Source organism: Sebastes fasciatus, chromosome 13 (assembly GCF_043250625.1).
Source record: "Sebastes fasciatus isolate fSebFas1 chromosome 13, fSebFas1.pri, whole genome shotgun sequence".
Taxonomy (NCBI): Eukaryota; Metazoa; Chordata; class Actinopteri; order Perciformes; family Sebastidae; genus Sebastes; species Sebastes fasciatus.
Window position 1 is genome coordinate 26,223,040 of NC_133807.1, and position 14,782 is coordinate 26,237,821.

The 14,782-nt window shown below is 42.9% G+C and overlaps 1 protein-coding gene across 5 annotated transcripts in view; it reads right to left on the minus strand.

Annotated features, from left to right (window-relative positions):
• Window positions 1–14,782, minus strand: part of sdk2a (sidekick cell adhesion molecule 2a) — a 111,836-nt gene that overhangs the window by 35,179 nt on the left and 61,875 nt on the right. For all 5 annotated transcript variants that reach the window (XM_074656509.1, XM_074656510.1, XM_074656512.1 and 2 more), the window contains exons 5-14: window positions 12,411–12,544; window positions 7,299–7,410; window positions 6,671–6,861; window positions 5,240–5,323; window positions 4,905–5,099; window positions 4,322–4,438; window positions 3,890–4,057; window positions 2,422–2,524; window positions 651–827; window positions 230–366 (exon numbers count right to left, since the gene is read on the minus strand). In XM_074656509.1, coding sequence (XP_074512610.1) covers window positions 230–366; window positions 651–827; window positions 2,422–2,524; window positions 3,890–4,057; window positions 4,322–4,438; window positions 4,905–5,099; window positions 5,240–5,323; window positions 6,671–6,861; window positions 7,299–7,410; window positions 12,411–12,544 — 1,418 coding nt within the window. The remainder of the gene's footprint in view (window positions 1–229; window positions 367–650; window positions 828–2,421; window positions 2,525–3,889; window positions 4,058–4,321; window positions 4,439–4,904; window positions 5,100–5,239; window positions 5,324–6,670; window positions 6,862–7,298; window positions 7,411–12,410; window positions 12,545–14,782) is intronic.

A 14,782-nucleotide genomic window follows, 5' to 3' on the forward strand; every position in this document is an offset into this window, starting at 1 on the left:
GCAATTTGGTTCCCCTGATCGCTCGCAAAGGAAGCGTACAGGTGAGGCGATTGAGTTATAGTGATTGTAGAGGAGACGATGCAACCGCCAATTTTAGGGACACAATGGAGACGTAATATAATAAGAGGCAGCAAATGAGTGCTTCCAGGGAATGTTAAGTAAAAAATATTGACTAACAAGAAACAACACATGCATTGTTAACGGTGACACTGGTGCAAGAACCACTCACTGTTTTCCGAGACCTCCAGGATGTAGCGGATCAGGGGGCTGTTGCCGTCGAAAGCCTGGGCGTATGTGAGGTTGATGGCCCTTTTCTCCGATGTACTCAGAACTGCTATTGGGTTTTCTGGAGCGTGGGGCAGTTGCCTGTATGTGTGTGTGTGTGAGAGTGATAAAAACAAAGTGATAAAGAGAAATACAATCAGACAAGAGAGGCAGCAAATAACAGCATTAAACAGCCAAAACCGAGAGCCTCGCATTGTAAATATTAGAGGATTTGATGGATTAGAGAGGAGAGCGGCGATAAAGCACGACAGTGGGGAAAACATTCATCCATCATGTCCCGGTCAGACATAAATAAGAGGAGGAAAAAAAAATAAAAATAAAACACAGACAGCAAGATAAGACAGGGGAAAGAGAGATATGCAGACCTGACTCTGAGGTGAGCATTGCGGGAGTCGTTGCCACCCACGGAGGTCACCCTGCAGGTGTATGTTCCGATGTCGCCCGACCACGTTTGGGAGATGTGCAGGGTCCCGTCGGGGTCGAGCCGCAGGCGGGGGGTCGTGGTCACGTCAATCGCAGAGCCGCTCTTCTCCCACACGTGCCTGGAGGTGTGCACATACGTATGCGTGAGAGACACACACACACACACACACTTTTCTATATCTCTGAGTGTTGTGACAGTAAATCCGTTTGCTTGCGTCAGTTCATACAGAAAAACACAGAAGGCGCTGACACCGATGAAAAGCCTTGCGAGGCTGATGGGAAAGGGATTTGAATCTTAAAACCATCTCTCTCTGTCACACATACAGCACAGCAGCTCTCCTACATGCATTTCTCTCCCTGTCATATACCCAACCGCACATATGGCCCCCTTACACTCACATACACATGCACACACCAGGAGCTGCTGTGATTAATTGCGACTGTTCGGGCTTTCCAGCTAATCTCCTCTGTGTTGCGTTTAATTAAAGGCGCTGTCTGAAGTTATTACTCTGTTTACATATTCATCTGTTTACCCCGCGATCTGATCAATGCCGCGGGCCCACAGGTGACAGGCACTCTAATCACTGGGCTCCGCAGACGTCGTTTCGCTCCCTCCGAGACAGATGCATGTGCACACACTCGATCATGATCAAGACTGTCTGAGGAGTGGAGGAGAAGCGACGGACTAATTCCTCAATCAGACTCTAAGAGTTTGAAAATCTTCCCATAGGAGGTCGTATAAGGGTGGATAAACACGACAAGAGCTCTCGCCGATTTCATAAACTAATTAAGTACAACACTGATACCAGAGCTTGTTTTCTAGACTTGGTGTTGCATCAAGAAACAGCTGCAAAAAAAGGATGTGATGTCAGACATTTATTACAATTATCTGTGATAAATATGTAATTTCTGCCGTTAGGGGGCTCTCAATCAAAAAAGATCTATTCATGTTACATTCAGTCACGTTTATTCTAGGGCTATCAAAGTTAACACGATAATAACATGTTAAAGCAAATTTGTTTTAACGCCACTAATTTCTTTAACGCAACTTGCAATTTTAATTGTAGCGGGCTCAGTTTTAAAGCTACAGTGAAGAAACTGGCATCATATGAAACTAGAAAACCTAAGGAATCCATTGGTACCAACCAACCAAATCAATTGTTAATTGATTTCCAATAATAAAGATATACATACATTTGCATAAAGCAAGCATATTTGTCCACTCCCATGTTGATAAGAGTATTAAATACTTGACTCTTCCCCCTTTAAGGTACATTTTGAACAGGTAAAAAATGGACAATCATATGATTAACTATGTTAATCGATTGACAGCCCTAGTTTATTCACGTTATGTCATTTCATTCTAATGAAATAGCCACAAGTAACGTAACGTTAATTTGCTTGTTAATAGAGCGGCTTGCTAGGTAGCTGGATCGCCGGCTTCCTTCCTCGCTCTCTGATGTATCATCCGGTGTTTCCATGGAAATAATAGGAGCTAGAAGGGGCAACGTGGATATGTTGTCATTGACAGGCGACAAAATGAATGAATTACCATTAATAAAATTTAGGATTTCTCTGGGTTTGAACATTGTTGGAAACATTTGGGATAATGTAAGCACACTACTAAAAAAAAAATATAACACAAGTAGACATTTTAATGTGGAAATGTTACAAAGAGATGTGACAAAACTCCAACAGATACTGCATCATTACCTCACAGTGACACTTGGATCGTGGGTCACGCCGCAGGTCATTACAGCCTTGGTCCCTTTGATGACACTCTGGTCTTGTGGCGGTTTAGTGATGCGGGTACGTGCTGTGAACACACAGAGAGAGGTTGTTATTCGGAGACTGTGTTTGAACAGCGGATTGAACAGAGCTTACTGGACTCGGTCTCATCTTTCACTCACTGTCTTTCTGAATCTGGGTGAATCACACCGCATTTCCAATGGGTGGGGTATTTTTGCGAAGCTTTCAAGGACTGATAATGTGAATTTATGCACGCGTGAGTCATTAGACTACATATATATTCAGAGTATCTTGGCAATGACCTCCAGCAACCAGGTACGTACTGCATGTACAAGTAAATAAGACTTGGATTAAAAAAAGGAAGAATGTTTCTTTTTATTTTATTATTTTGCAGAGGTCTATCTTGGACTTTGCAGTATTTTTCAAGGTAGAAAATGAGGACACAGGGGTTTTCAGACGATGCAATAGTCGAGTTGATACATATAAATATATCAAAGCTTTCAAACTAGGGCTGTCAAAGATAATAACGCTTTAACGCCACTAATTTTTTTCTTTGCAATTTGTGGTTTTTAGGTTGTAGCAGGCTCAGTTTTAAAGCTAGAGACAATATACTGGTATCATATGAAACAAGAAAACCTAAGGAATACCAACCAGTTCATACTTCATACTACTACTATATGCTTGTTGCGAAGGAGGCTATATAACGCTCCAAAATGGGTTCTATGGGTACCCACGAGTCTCCCCTTTACAGACATGCCCACTTTATGATAATCACATGCAGTTTGGGGCAAGTCATAGTCAAATCAGCACACTGACAGCTGTTGTTGCGTGTTGGGCTTGAGTTTGCCTAGTTATGATTGGAGCATATTTTTTATGCTAAATGCAGTACCTGTGAGCGTTTCTGGACAATATTTGTCACTGTTTTGTGTTGTTAATTGATTTCCAATACTAAATATGCACATACATTTGCATAAAGCAGCATATTTGCCCACTCTCATGTTGACAAGAGTATTAAATACTTGACAAATCTCCCTTTAAGGTACATTTTGAACAGATCAACAATGTGTGATTAATTTGCGATTAAAATAACAGCCCTATTTCAAACCTTTCGAGTTTTAATTGTAAAAATACAGCGCCAGTTTCTCTGTGACACTCTGTGAGCGATTCAATTGGTCCTCCCTTGTTCATTCAGTGCCGTTTGGTCCGTGTACGCCGCTTCCTGTGTTTTGAGTGAATGGACAACCATAGCAAACAGCATGAGCAGTACCCTACGATAACAGCGAGTGGGAATAGTAAGGGATTCATGAGCTTTCGGTCCGTTCGACAAGCCGACACTAATAAGAGTCGTTAAAAAGATTTGTTTGTTCATTTCTGCACATCACTACGATGCAAGCTATAACAATGATGTGCGGAGAGCTTCTGTTCTGCTTACCCCAGACCACCAGGTCGGACGAAGCCTCGTCAATCCCCCTGGAGTTACTGGCCATGCAGGTGTAGGTACCGGCATCAGACAGGTGAGAGGGACTGATTAGCAGGCTGCCCGACTCCAGCAGGGTGAACCTGGGCAGCTGGACCGAGCCACTGGCCAAGACACGTTCACCTGCAGGGGAGGGTGGAAGTGATTGATGGTGTGGGATAAAGAACAGGGGAAAAAAACGGGGGAACAGGGAGAAAGAGAGATTAGGGTATTGGAAAAATGTCAGGAAAAACAAACAGGAAGGAAAAGCAGTGCAGCAAAAGTGAAGCTTGTCTGGAGAAAATGCATATTTGAACCCTTTTCCATGGCTCTCGTCTACTTTGACACATCCAAATGCGGCATAATGAACCCCCCCACCTCCAGACCTCATGCTGTTAGCCCACGCACCTTTCTGCCAGGTGATGGCTGGCCGTGGGGCTCCCGAGGTCTCGCAATGCAGAATGACTGACATGCTGTCAATCACGGCGCTGTCAGAGGGGCCGGCGGTGATGTTGGGAGCGATACCTGAGAGAGGAGGGGTCAGCCACACACACACACACACACACACACACACACACAAATCAGGTAAGACAGAGGTGATAATGAGAGACATAAACAGCTTTCTCCCTAATAAAGCAGACGCCAGCTGAGAGCTTAATAGACTTGACAAAAAGGGCGGCTGTCGGGTCTCATTCTCGGGGACAGCCCTGAGAATCTGACAAGGCGCCGCCATCTCTCTGCTTCTCCTGCTCTGATTCAAAAATAGCCAATAATTGCCCGAGCATCCAAGGTGACAAGTCTGTCAATGTGAAGAGATATATAGATAGATGGGTGTAGGAGGCGAGACAGAGCGAGGGAGAAAAGAGGATTAGAGACGAGAACAGAGGAGCGGATTTAAGAGTAAGAAAGGGGGGGAACAGAGAGCGGAAGATGAGCAGAATTAAGCAGCAGACGTGCAGATAGCTTTGAAATGTATTTCAAGGGGACATACTAGTAACAGCTAGGTAGGTGTTTGTCTGGATCTCCCCTGCGAGATTGCGAGCAAAGCACTGAAACATCCCCGTGTCATCCGGCAGGAGACCGTTGATCTGTAGACTGCCTCCCACCAGCACCCTGTACCTGGGGATCTTTACCGGGCTGATGGGCACTGCATCTTTATACCACACTATGTCTGTCTGCGGCGTGCCTGCAGAGGAAGGAGAGGATTAGTTTTTTTTTTTCCTTGTCACTGTGACCCTTTTGTTCTTTTTATTCTGTTTTTCTTTGTCATACTTGCTTGCTCTTTCCCACATGCAAGAGCACACAGACAAAACAAACACCACTGACCTCGTGCCTGACAGGGGATATCCACCACCTTCTCCATCTCTGCACTGATGTGAGTCGGCGGCTCTTTTACAAACAGAGGGTATTCTGTTTCAAAGGAGAAAAAGCATAAAACATTGCCGCATTAAATCCTGTAAAGGGATAGTTTGGGTGTTTTTTAAGTGGGGTTGTATGAGGTACTCATCTATAGTCAGTGTATTCTCTACAGTAGATGACGGTCGGCACGCCCCAGTTTGAAGAAGCAGACAAGAGTTATGGCACAGAAACCAAAGCAATGTACTGTTGTGGGCAGGGCCGGCAACTAAACGTATTTTAGCCATCTAAAAAAAAAAAAATATCAGTTTGAGTATACGCTATATTTAGAATATTTTCACCGGTTTACATGCCGTCAGAGAGCTATGCAGTCCGAGTTTCCGACGGGGAACTGAAGCTGTTGTATCATCTATGCTCTCGCCAAAGCAACCAGACTCCACTGAAAAAAACTGTAATTTAACCTCACAGAACATGGAACAACGAACAAACTGGTCGGATAGTTTGTTTGTGCTATTGTGTGACTCGGAACTATCCAAAGTCACACAATAACACAAACAAACTAACCGATCGAGGCAGCGGTAGACCAGCAACTCCTCTGTTCTGCGAGGTGAAATTACTGTTTTTTTCAATAGAGTCTGGTGGCCTTGGCGAACTGCTTCAGTTCCCCTTCGGAAACATAGACTGTATAGCTGTCTGACAGCAAGGTAAAGTGGTGAAAATATTCTAAATATAGCGTACACTTAAACTGATATTGATTTTTTTCAGGTTGGCCTTTCTTTAAGGTCGTTTTTCCTTGTCCACAGTTCAGAGTCACACAATAGCACAAACAAAACTAACCGACCAGCAGCTCCTGTGTTCTGCGAGGTAAAATTTCAGTTTTTTTCAATGGAGTCTGGTGGCTTTGGTGAAAGCATAGATGGATACAACAGTTTCAGTTCCCCGTCAGAAAGGGCTGTCTGATGAAAATATTCCAAATATAGCGTACACTTAAACATTATAACCTTTCTTTTAGGTGGTTAAAATATGTTTTGCTACCAGTCCCGTCCACAGCAGTACATTACTTTGCTTCCATGTGGTAACTCCTGTCTGCTTTTCCAAACTGGGGCATGCCGACCGTCATCTACTGTCTATGGATAAGTACCTCATACAAGCCTACTTCAAAACATCCAAACTATCCCTTTAATAACGATTCGTAAATCATCTGTGCTTTTTTATCTTGACCCTCCTTTGGTGAACTAGCATTTGCAACCCTTTAGATAACAGCATCAACTCAATTACTGAAGTATAAAACGGCAACAAAATGTTCTCTCAACATGGGGGTTGGCGTGCTGATGCAATATTTGGATACTTCAGGCTCAGCTGCTGGGTGCAGGGTTAAAATGTAAGTTGTGGGTAATTTACCTAGAACGTGCAGGAAGGCCCCAGCAGTGGCTGAGGGGACGCTGCTGCTGCGGAGCGACGCCTCACACTCATAGTAGCCGCTGTCGCTGATTGCGGGCAAACTGATGACCAATCTACGGCCGAAATCTCGGATGCCAGTATTGACCACTACCCCGTCTTTCCTCCAAGTAATACTCATTTTGACGAGGGGTCTGGCGGAGAGAAAAAGATGAAAAGGATAAAGAAAAAAAAGAGCAAGAGAGAGGGAGTTTTGGTTTTTAATACAGATTTATATTCTGTTTCAAGGTTACAGAGCATTGAGGGAGCAATGGGATGCATCTGTCATTCTGATTAAGTCTTTGAATTGGAGATAATAGTCAGAATTCAGGGCTGAGATTGCGCGAGATAGCGAGAACAGAGCGAAGCCTTGAATCAAAGGGAAGAATGGAGAGGTACAAAATGAGAGACGTACAAAATACTTTTCTATCATGTTCAAACAAAAGGTTTCGAGATTCATTTGAATCACAAAAAATATCAGATGTGGGGGTGAGACGAGGTGTAGGTGTTTTTGCTAATGTGCGCGTGTCTGCCTTGTGTGTACTTGTATTCGTCTTTTTCTTCAGTTATCCGTGTGTGTGTTGAAATGTACCTCGCGTTTGCAACGCACTCCATGATGGCTTCGTTCCTCCCCATGGTTACGCTGGTGTTCTTGGGGGGTATAATGATAGCGGGGGCGATGGGGTCTGCAGGTCCTCCCACATCTATCACACACACACACACAGAAACACAGACAAAAGTGAAACAAATCTATAAACTATATGCAGAGCTGTGCATCTGTCTGATATAGCCAACTGAGCGCGGCTAGATCCGCACATAGAGACTGACAGTCTGTCACTATCACCAGCAGGTAGCCAGCATGCTCTCACCAACTATTAACACCCCTGTCTTTACTTTAGATCCTTTTTTCCAGTGCACACAGCATTTCCTGAGCTCGGTGTTAGCCCAGGTGTTAGAAGCCATTATGTAGCATAATTGAGACAAACACAAAAGGCGATTAAATGCAGCACCATCACTCACGGGTTTCACGGAGCCTCCAGCCAACCATCGATTCACTGCCCTCAATCAGTGATCTCTCTCTGAATCTGATCTCATTTTCCCCCCACCTCCCCAGAGTACGGCTGTTGGGCCTGTGCGCCCGTATGTGTTTGAGTGATTGCGAGTTTACAGCGTGTTTACTGCGTGTGTACTGTGTGCACACGCAAGTTCTTTTTCAGGGCTACCCCAGGTTAATAGGGCCCCTAATCAAGTTTTTATTATCATTATTGTTATTTTGTGCCACCTCAGTGTAAATCACACCCTTTCAAGGCCCATTTATGTGGAATCTCAGCAGTGTAATGACAAAGCTTCCTCTACAAACACTGCCTGGATGCAGGCGCAGCCCCTCCTGGCGGGTTATTGCTGTTTGGCTCTGCTCCCCCATTTGATTGCTTCGTTCAAGTCTCCGGCTCTTCAGCTGTACAGTTTGAAATCATCATTTCGGTCGCGTTACAATTTTATAAACCCAGTTTAATTTAGTATAGTGAATGAGGTGCTATAAAAATACAATTTACAAGGTGAAATTAGATTGTTTGTTTGGCTCCAGTTGCATAAATTCTTGTTTACGCCACATACTGTAAAACTTTAGAGGCTTAAGTTTTAACATGATTATAAAGTGTGGCCTTGAGTAAAAATGTTCACAGTAGACAATAAGATGCAAACTGTATTTAAAGTCCCAGTGAAACTAAAGTTAGAGCGTATTTAGGTTCTATACTGTGAGTGCCCGGTGAAACTGAATATTTGAGCGGTGTTCAGTTACAAGAGGGATTTAGATCAAATCCTTCGCATTTGATTGGGCCGCTAAAAAGCGGGCTTGAAATGTAGCGCGATATGTAGCGACAGGGGACTGTGGCTCCATGACGGCTCCCTAAAAGTGAAGCCAAAACATCTGGATCGCCCCCTGGTGGCTGGCTGCAGTATAGGTCATAAATCCCACCTCCTCCATGTAAGCAGATGGGCCAAACTAAAAAGTCATGTTAAATAAATTTCTCCCAAAGATGGTTTCTGTCATTTTAGGTAGGTCTTATTACGTTGATGTATGTTCAAGTGTTCATTTTTCTGATAAGTCTGGTTTAATTAGTTTTTTTTATGCTATAAAAAGGGGGGTGAGACGTCTTGATTGACAGCTGTGAGTCTCTCTCGCTGACGAGCTGCAGCCGTGCTCGGCTTGCAATTGGTTCGGGTGGGTAACCTCGATACCGTGGCTCCATCGTCCGATCACTACTGCGCAGACTCTGGCTCCAAATGACGTAAAAATCTCAAGATGTGAGCTCCCGTAGCCAGGATATTTTGGCTTCACTTCTGTACAGCAAGAGGAAGTGGCGATGCGTCGTCCATCTTTATATACAGTCTACGGGCTCCACACACACCTCCTTTGTTGCTAAAAGTTGCAGACTGATTGATGGATGGATTTCATGATATTATTTGTTGAAATTGGTTGGTACCGGTCATATTTAGTTTTACAGGAAGAAAAGATGATTGGATTTTGATATAAAATACGAGGAAATAGATTTTTTGTATTATTTTTTTTTGCATATATTGTTAAATAGTTACACAATATGAGCGGGGATGTGATCTAAAAGGGTTGAAAAGGCCTTTTTCATTTCATCTCGACTTTAAAAGTAGTGATTTTAGCTGATCCAGACTATTAACTATGATTATACAGCTTCAAGCAGCAACGAAGGAAAAGAGGAAGAAAGTGAAACTTAGCTGCTGCTGACATTTTTCTGGCACATTTAAGAGACTGCACTTAACATTTCAAAAGCAGCGTAGAGCGTATAAAACAGGTAAATGGTGGACCGTGACCCTAAAATGCATTGTCATGATGTCTGGTTGACAAAAAACTCTAACTGAAAGGTGAAGAACAGCAGAATGTGTCCTTTTAAAGAAAGGTGACGTGTTTCATTCAAAAGAAAGGAGGCAGATGATTAACCCATTGATTGATAAGCAAACAGATCAATTTTGCGATACTGTGACTCTACTATTTCATCATGGTGCTACAAGCATCATCTTGAGGGCATTATTGACGCTATCATTAATTTGCACAGTGAAGGCCAATCAATCCACGTAGAACAGCTTGTTGTCAAGTCATTAGAAGAGTCAAAACATTGAAAAAGAAGAAATGAAACAGGCTGCAATGATTTACCAAAGTCCACAGGATTTATGAGGATAAATCTGAAGATTACAGGCATTTGGCTGATCTGTGGAATTTTTTTTGTTTCTTAATTAACGGGTGAGATTATGTGGAAAGTTTGATTGGTGTGGGTCCGACGGTCTCTGAGCTCCTCATACAATATAACGTAGTAGTGGAGAAGAAATAGACGAAGAGAGAGAGGAGGAAGAGGAGAAGAAGTGATTGATGGAGAGGAGGAAGAGGACAAGAAGTGACTGATGGAGAGGAGGAAGAGGAAGAATTTTATCAGCATGAATATTCATCTTCTACCAAAAGCAAGAAGGAGGAGGAGGAGGAGGAGGAGGAGGAGGAGGAGGAGAAGAAGAAGAAGAAGAAGAAGGAGGAGGAGGAGAAGAAGAAGAAGAAGGAGGAGGAGGAGGAGGAGGAGGAGGAGGAGGAGGATGATGAGGAGGAGGAGGAGGAGGGGGAGGAGGAGGAGGAGGAGAAGAAGAAGAAGGAGGAGGAGGAGGAGGAAGAAGAAGGAGGAGGAGGAGGAGGAGGAGGAGAAGAAGAAGGAGGAGGAGGAGGAGGAGGAGGAGGAGGAGGAGGAGGAGGAGGAGGAGAGAAGAAGAAGGAGGAGGAGGAGGAGGAGGAGGAAGATAAGGAGGAGGAGGAGACGGAGGAGGAGGTGGAGGTGGAGGAGGAGGAGGAGGAGGAGGAGGAGGAGGAGGAGGAGAAGAAGAAGAAGAAGAAGGAAGAGGAGGAGGAGGAGGAGGAGGAGGAAGAAGATAAGGAGGAGGAGGAGACGGAGGAGGAGGTGGAGGTGGAGGAGGGGGAGGAGGAGGAGGAGGAGGAGGTCTATGCATGATTCATTGATTGTAATTATTGATGCGGTCGTGTTGAAGCTCTTGTGTGTAATAGTCCCCTTCAAACAGAGTGCTGATGTTACACTTTAATATCTATTAAATGTTTATCAAAATGTGTTAAATATTTGTGTGAATATCTGAACTAAACGTGTTAAATGAAGTTAAACTCCATAATATTTGGCTGAGAGTTTGATGAAAACTGGGAATCCATTAGACTAGTCAAATAACTCATTTTATTTTCCAGAAGACATGATTGGTTCCTTGGCAGCGACTAATTAATGTATTGCAGTTCATAAACTCTCAGTGTTGAGAATACCTCAAGTGTGTAATCTTCTAATTAAACGGGAAAAGTAAACAACGTGGTGACCTGCATAGCAAACTCCTGCAACTAATGTCACCATATTGTTTACATCCGTCTGTGTACAAACAAACAACTGTAAACCCGAGTCAACTGTGGGGAATTTCACACTCTGAAGAAGAGAACAAAGAGCAAAATGTGTCTGCCCAGAATGAGTGTTAGCCGATGTCAGTTTGCTTTTTGACTCAGCTCCGTCTCATCTGTATGCTCCCTCAGGAACAGCACGCTCCCTCCACCGCATACTTTTTGTCTTTTTCTCCACAGAAATGCTAAAATGAACAAATGTTAAAAAACCCTTATTGACTTTCAGATGAAAACTACAGTCGTGTGATCCGCAAGGTCAGATTTGGTGATATTCAGTGATATCTGGTCCCCGCAGATTGCAGTGTCATGCGTATTGAGCACTGAATTACAAACACTGTATTAACAATATGACGAGCATATGCTGGAGCGGGGAGAGACGCTGATATTACAAATGCGCAGCAGGTTAAAAATCCTCCCCGTTAGATGAATAATACAAATCAAACAAGGGTTCCTGTGATATCTTCTATCAAAGGCTGTATTACATGCTGTATAAAATAGTATCATAAATATCCTCAGAGCCAGTTAGAGAATACATTTAGTGGCTGCTTAAATTGGTCGTAGAACGCAAAGAAAGATTTTTCCGAGATGAAAGTAAGTGGGAGAATTTGACTTCGTTCAGATGAAAGAAGGTGGAAGCAGGTGGGAGGATGGGGAAGGTTCAGCTAATGATCTGACATGTAACCATGCTCGCACGAGCGATGCCAAACTTTATTTGAAGTTGTGAGCGTTTATAAGTGAGGCCGACCTTAATCATTCCCCGTTTGCTCAGTGTCATTTTCATAAATCTGCGTTTTTTTGCGAGCGGCGATTAAACCGAAGGTCCACTTTATGGGGCCCGTACATCCAGCCAGTCAGAGAGCTGCTGCTGCTGCTGCTGCCTAACACACACCTCATGACCATATATCTCACTGCCGGAGCCAGAGGTTAGAGAAGGACTGCAGAACAACTGTTGTAGATAATGGGTATGATTAGTTGGAGAGAGATAGAAGAAGAAAGGGGTTCTATGATGAAAGGTCGCTCCAGTAGAGGGCGTTATCTCTGTTTCTATTGCCTTTGACTGAGCCACCTGTTGTGTAGCTGCTGTGTTCAGTGAATGTGTGAGAAAAAAATAATGAACTTTTTTTTTTTAAACTCCATTTTCATTTGCAACAACCTGTTAATGCAATCTGCTGGTGACACAAACAATCTGTTAGTGAGGTGTATCGCTGTTGCTTAAATGTGTTGTGTGGATGCGCGTGTACTTACTCTCCACTGTGAGCGTGATGGGCTGACTGGTTTTGTTCTCCCCGTTCTTGTCGTTGACCGCCTGGGCGTAGTAACGTCCTGCGTCGGGGGCCACGGTGGACAGGATGACCAACGTGTTGTCCAGGGTGATGGCACTGAGGAAATGTTCATGCACACGCATATTAGTTTAGCATTACTTTTAAGGGCGTGACACTCACTTGAAGGGATAGTTCGGGTGTTTTGAAGTGCGGTTGTATGAGGTACTTATCCATAGTCAGCATGTTACCTACAGTAGATGACGGTTGGCACTCCCCCAGTTTGGAGAAGCAGACAAGAGTTACCGCATGGGAGCAAAGCAATGTACTGGCGTCGATGATTTTAGCCACCTAAAAGAAAGGCCCACCTAAAAATATAAATATCAGTTGAAGTGTACGCTATATTTAGAATATATTCCCTGCTTTACCTTGGCGTGAGACGACTGTGTAGTCTATGTTTCTGACGGGGAACTGAAGCCGTTATGTTCCAACCAGACTCCATCGTAAAAAACAGCAATTTTACCTCGCAAAACATGTGGGTTGCTGGTCTACCGCTGCCTCGATCATTTAGTTTGTTTGTGCTATTGTGTAACTTTGGTGAATCCGAATTAACCAAAGTCACACAATAACACAAATAAACTAACTGCTGTATTCAATGGGGTCTGGTGGCTTTTGGCGAGAGCATAAATGGATACAACGGCTTCAGTTCCCCGTCGGAAAGGGCGGTCTCACAGCAAGGTAAACCAGCGACATTATTCTAAATATAGCGTACACTTAAACTGATATTGATTTTTTTAGGTGAGCCTTTCTTTTAGGTGGCTAAAATACATTTTGCTGCCGACCCCGTCCACAGCAGTACATTGCTTTGCTTCAACGCGGTAACTCCTGTCTGTTTCTTCAAACTGGGCGCGTGCCGACCGTCATCTACTGTAGGTAAAACACTGGCTCTGGATAAGTACCTCATACAACCCCACTTCAAACACCCAAACTATCCCATTTTCAACGTTACCTAAAGCCGTTTGTGTCTTTATTGGGTAAGGTTGCGGCTACCCAATAGAGACACAAACTGCTTTAGGTAACGTTGAATGTAGTCAAATCAAAGTGGAGTCACCAATTTGGTTCTCAATTAATCATACATTCCCACTTAACTGGTTTGCATTACAACATTTGTCCCCAAACACAACCAAACCACTCACAGACACACTCATATCATTAAACCAGTGAGAAGTTGTTTCTCACAGTCAATAAATCCTGAGGGTAAACTGACACACACACACACGCTCATAAATTATGTCTGAAAAAGAAGCACACCATTTTTATGAGCACTTCCATCTACAAGGCACTGCAGTGTCTTAAATGAATAGTACAGAATGTGTCTCGTTATTTTATACTCACTGTTACTGCGGTACTAGTGTATTAATACAAAGTAACTGTAATATCAATCGCTGTATTCAACACAGCGGGTTAAGATAAGTAAGGCTGGTCTTGTGATATACTTAATATATCCACACAAATGAATTGGTCCTACAACAACAGCTTTGAGCAACTGATGAAGTTAGACGTCTATATATTTATTGTAAGACGAAACCACAGTACATAATCATGCAGAAATAAATAAATGAATAAATACATAATAAATACAATTTAATAATGATTAAATAAATTAAAAATAAATATTAAATAAATAAAAGTAAATGCAAAAATAAATACATTTATGTTAATAAACAAATAAATAAATAAATACAAGGCGGAAGTAATACAAAGATTAAGAAATAAAGAAGCAAATTAAAACAGAAATATCCATTTATGTCACATTTCATCAATTATTTAAAGCCTACATTTATTTTTAATATTATTTTTGGTTCATTTAATGGTGTATTTATTTATTTATTGAGTAACTTAGTTATTTATATTTTATTTTGGCAGGTTTCGTGCTGCTTAACAGTCAACACCAACCTTTGCGCAACCTGCCCCGGTGTGTAGAGACGAGTAAGTGCAACAGACAGACGCTAATAAACACAAATTTCTTTAAATGCTGTAAACTCAATATAACGTGCTGTATAAGCATCACGTTAGTTTGGATGATCTGTGTGTCTGAGTGTCTGAGTGTTTTTTTGAGCTTAAGATGGATTTCTGATTTGTCCCACATTAATTGCATTTACAGTCATTATGACGAGCTATGCAGAATACAAGAAAATGGATGGATGACTGTAAAAACTACACACTAGCTTGACAAATAACGAGCCGTTCCTTTAAAATCCCTTTTTGTGCCTGGAGAATGGCTGAGCGTTGGTTTGGGCTGATGGGCTCAAACGTCTGAGATGGTCCCATTAAATGAGGGCTGACGTTAAGCACGCG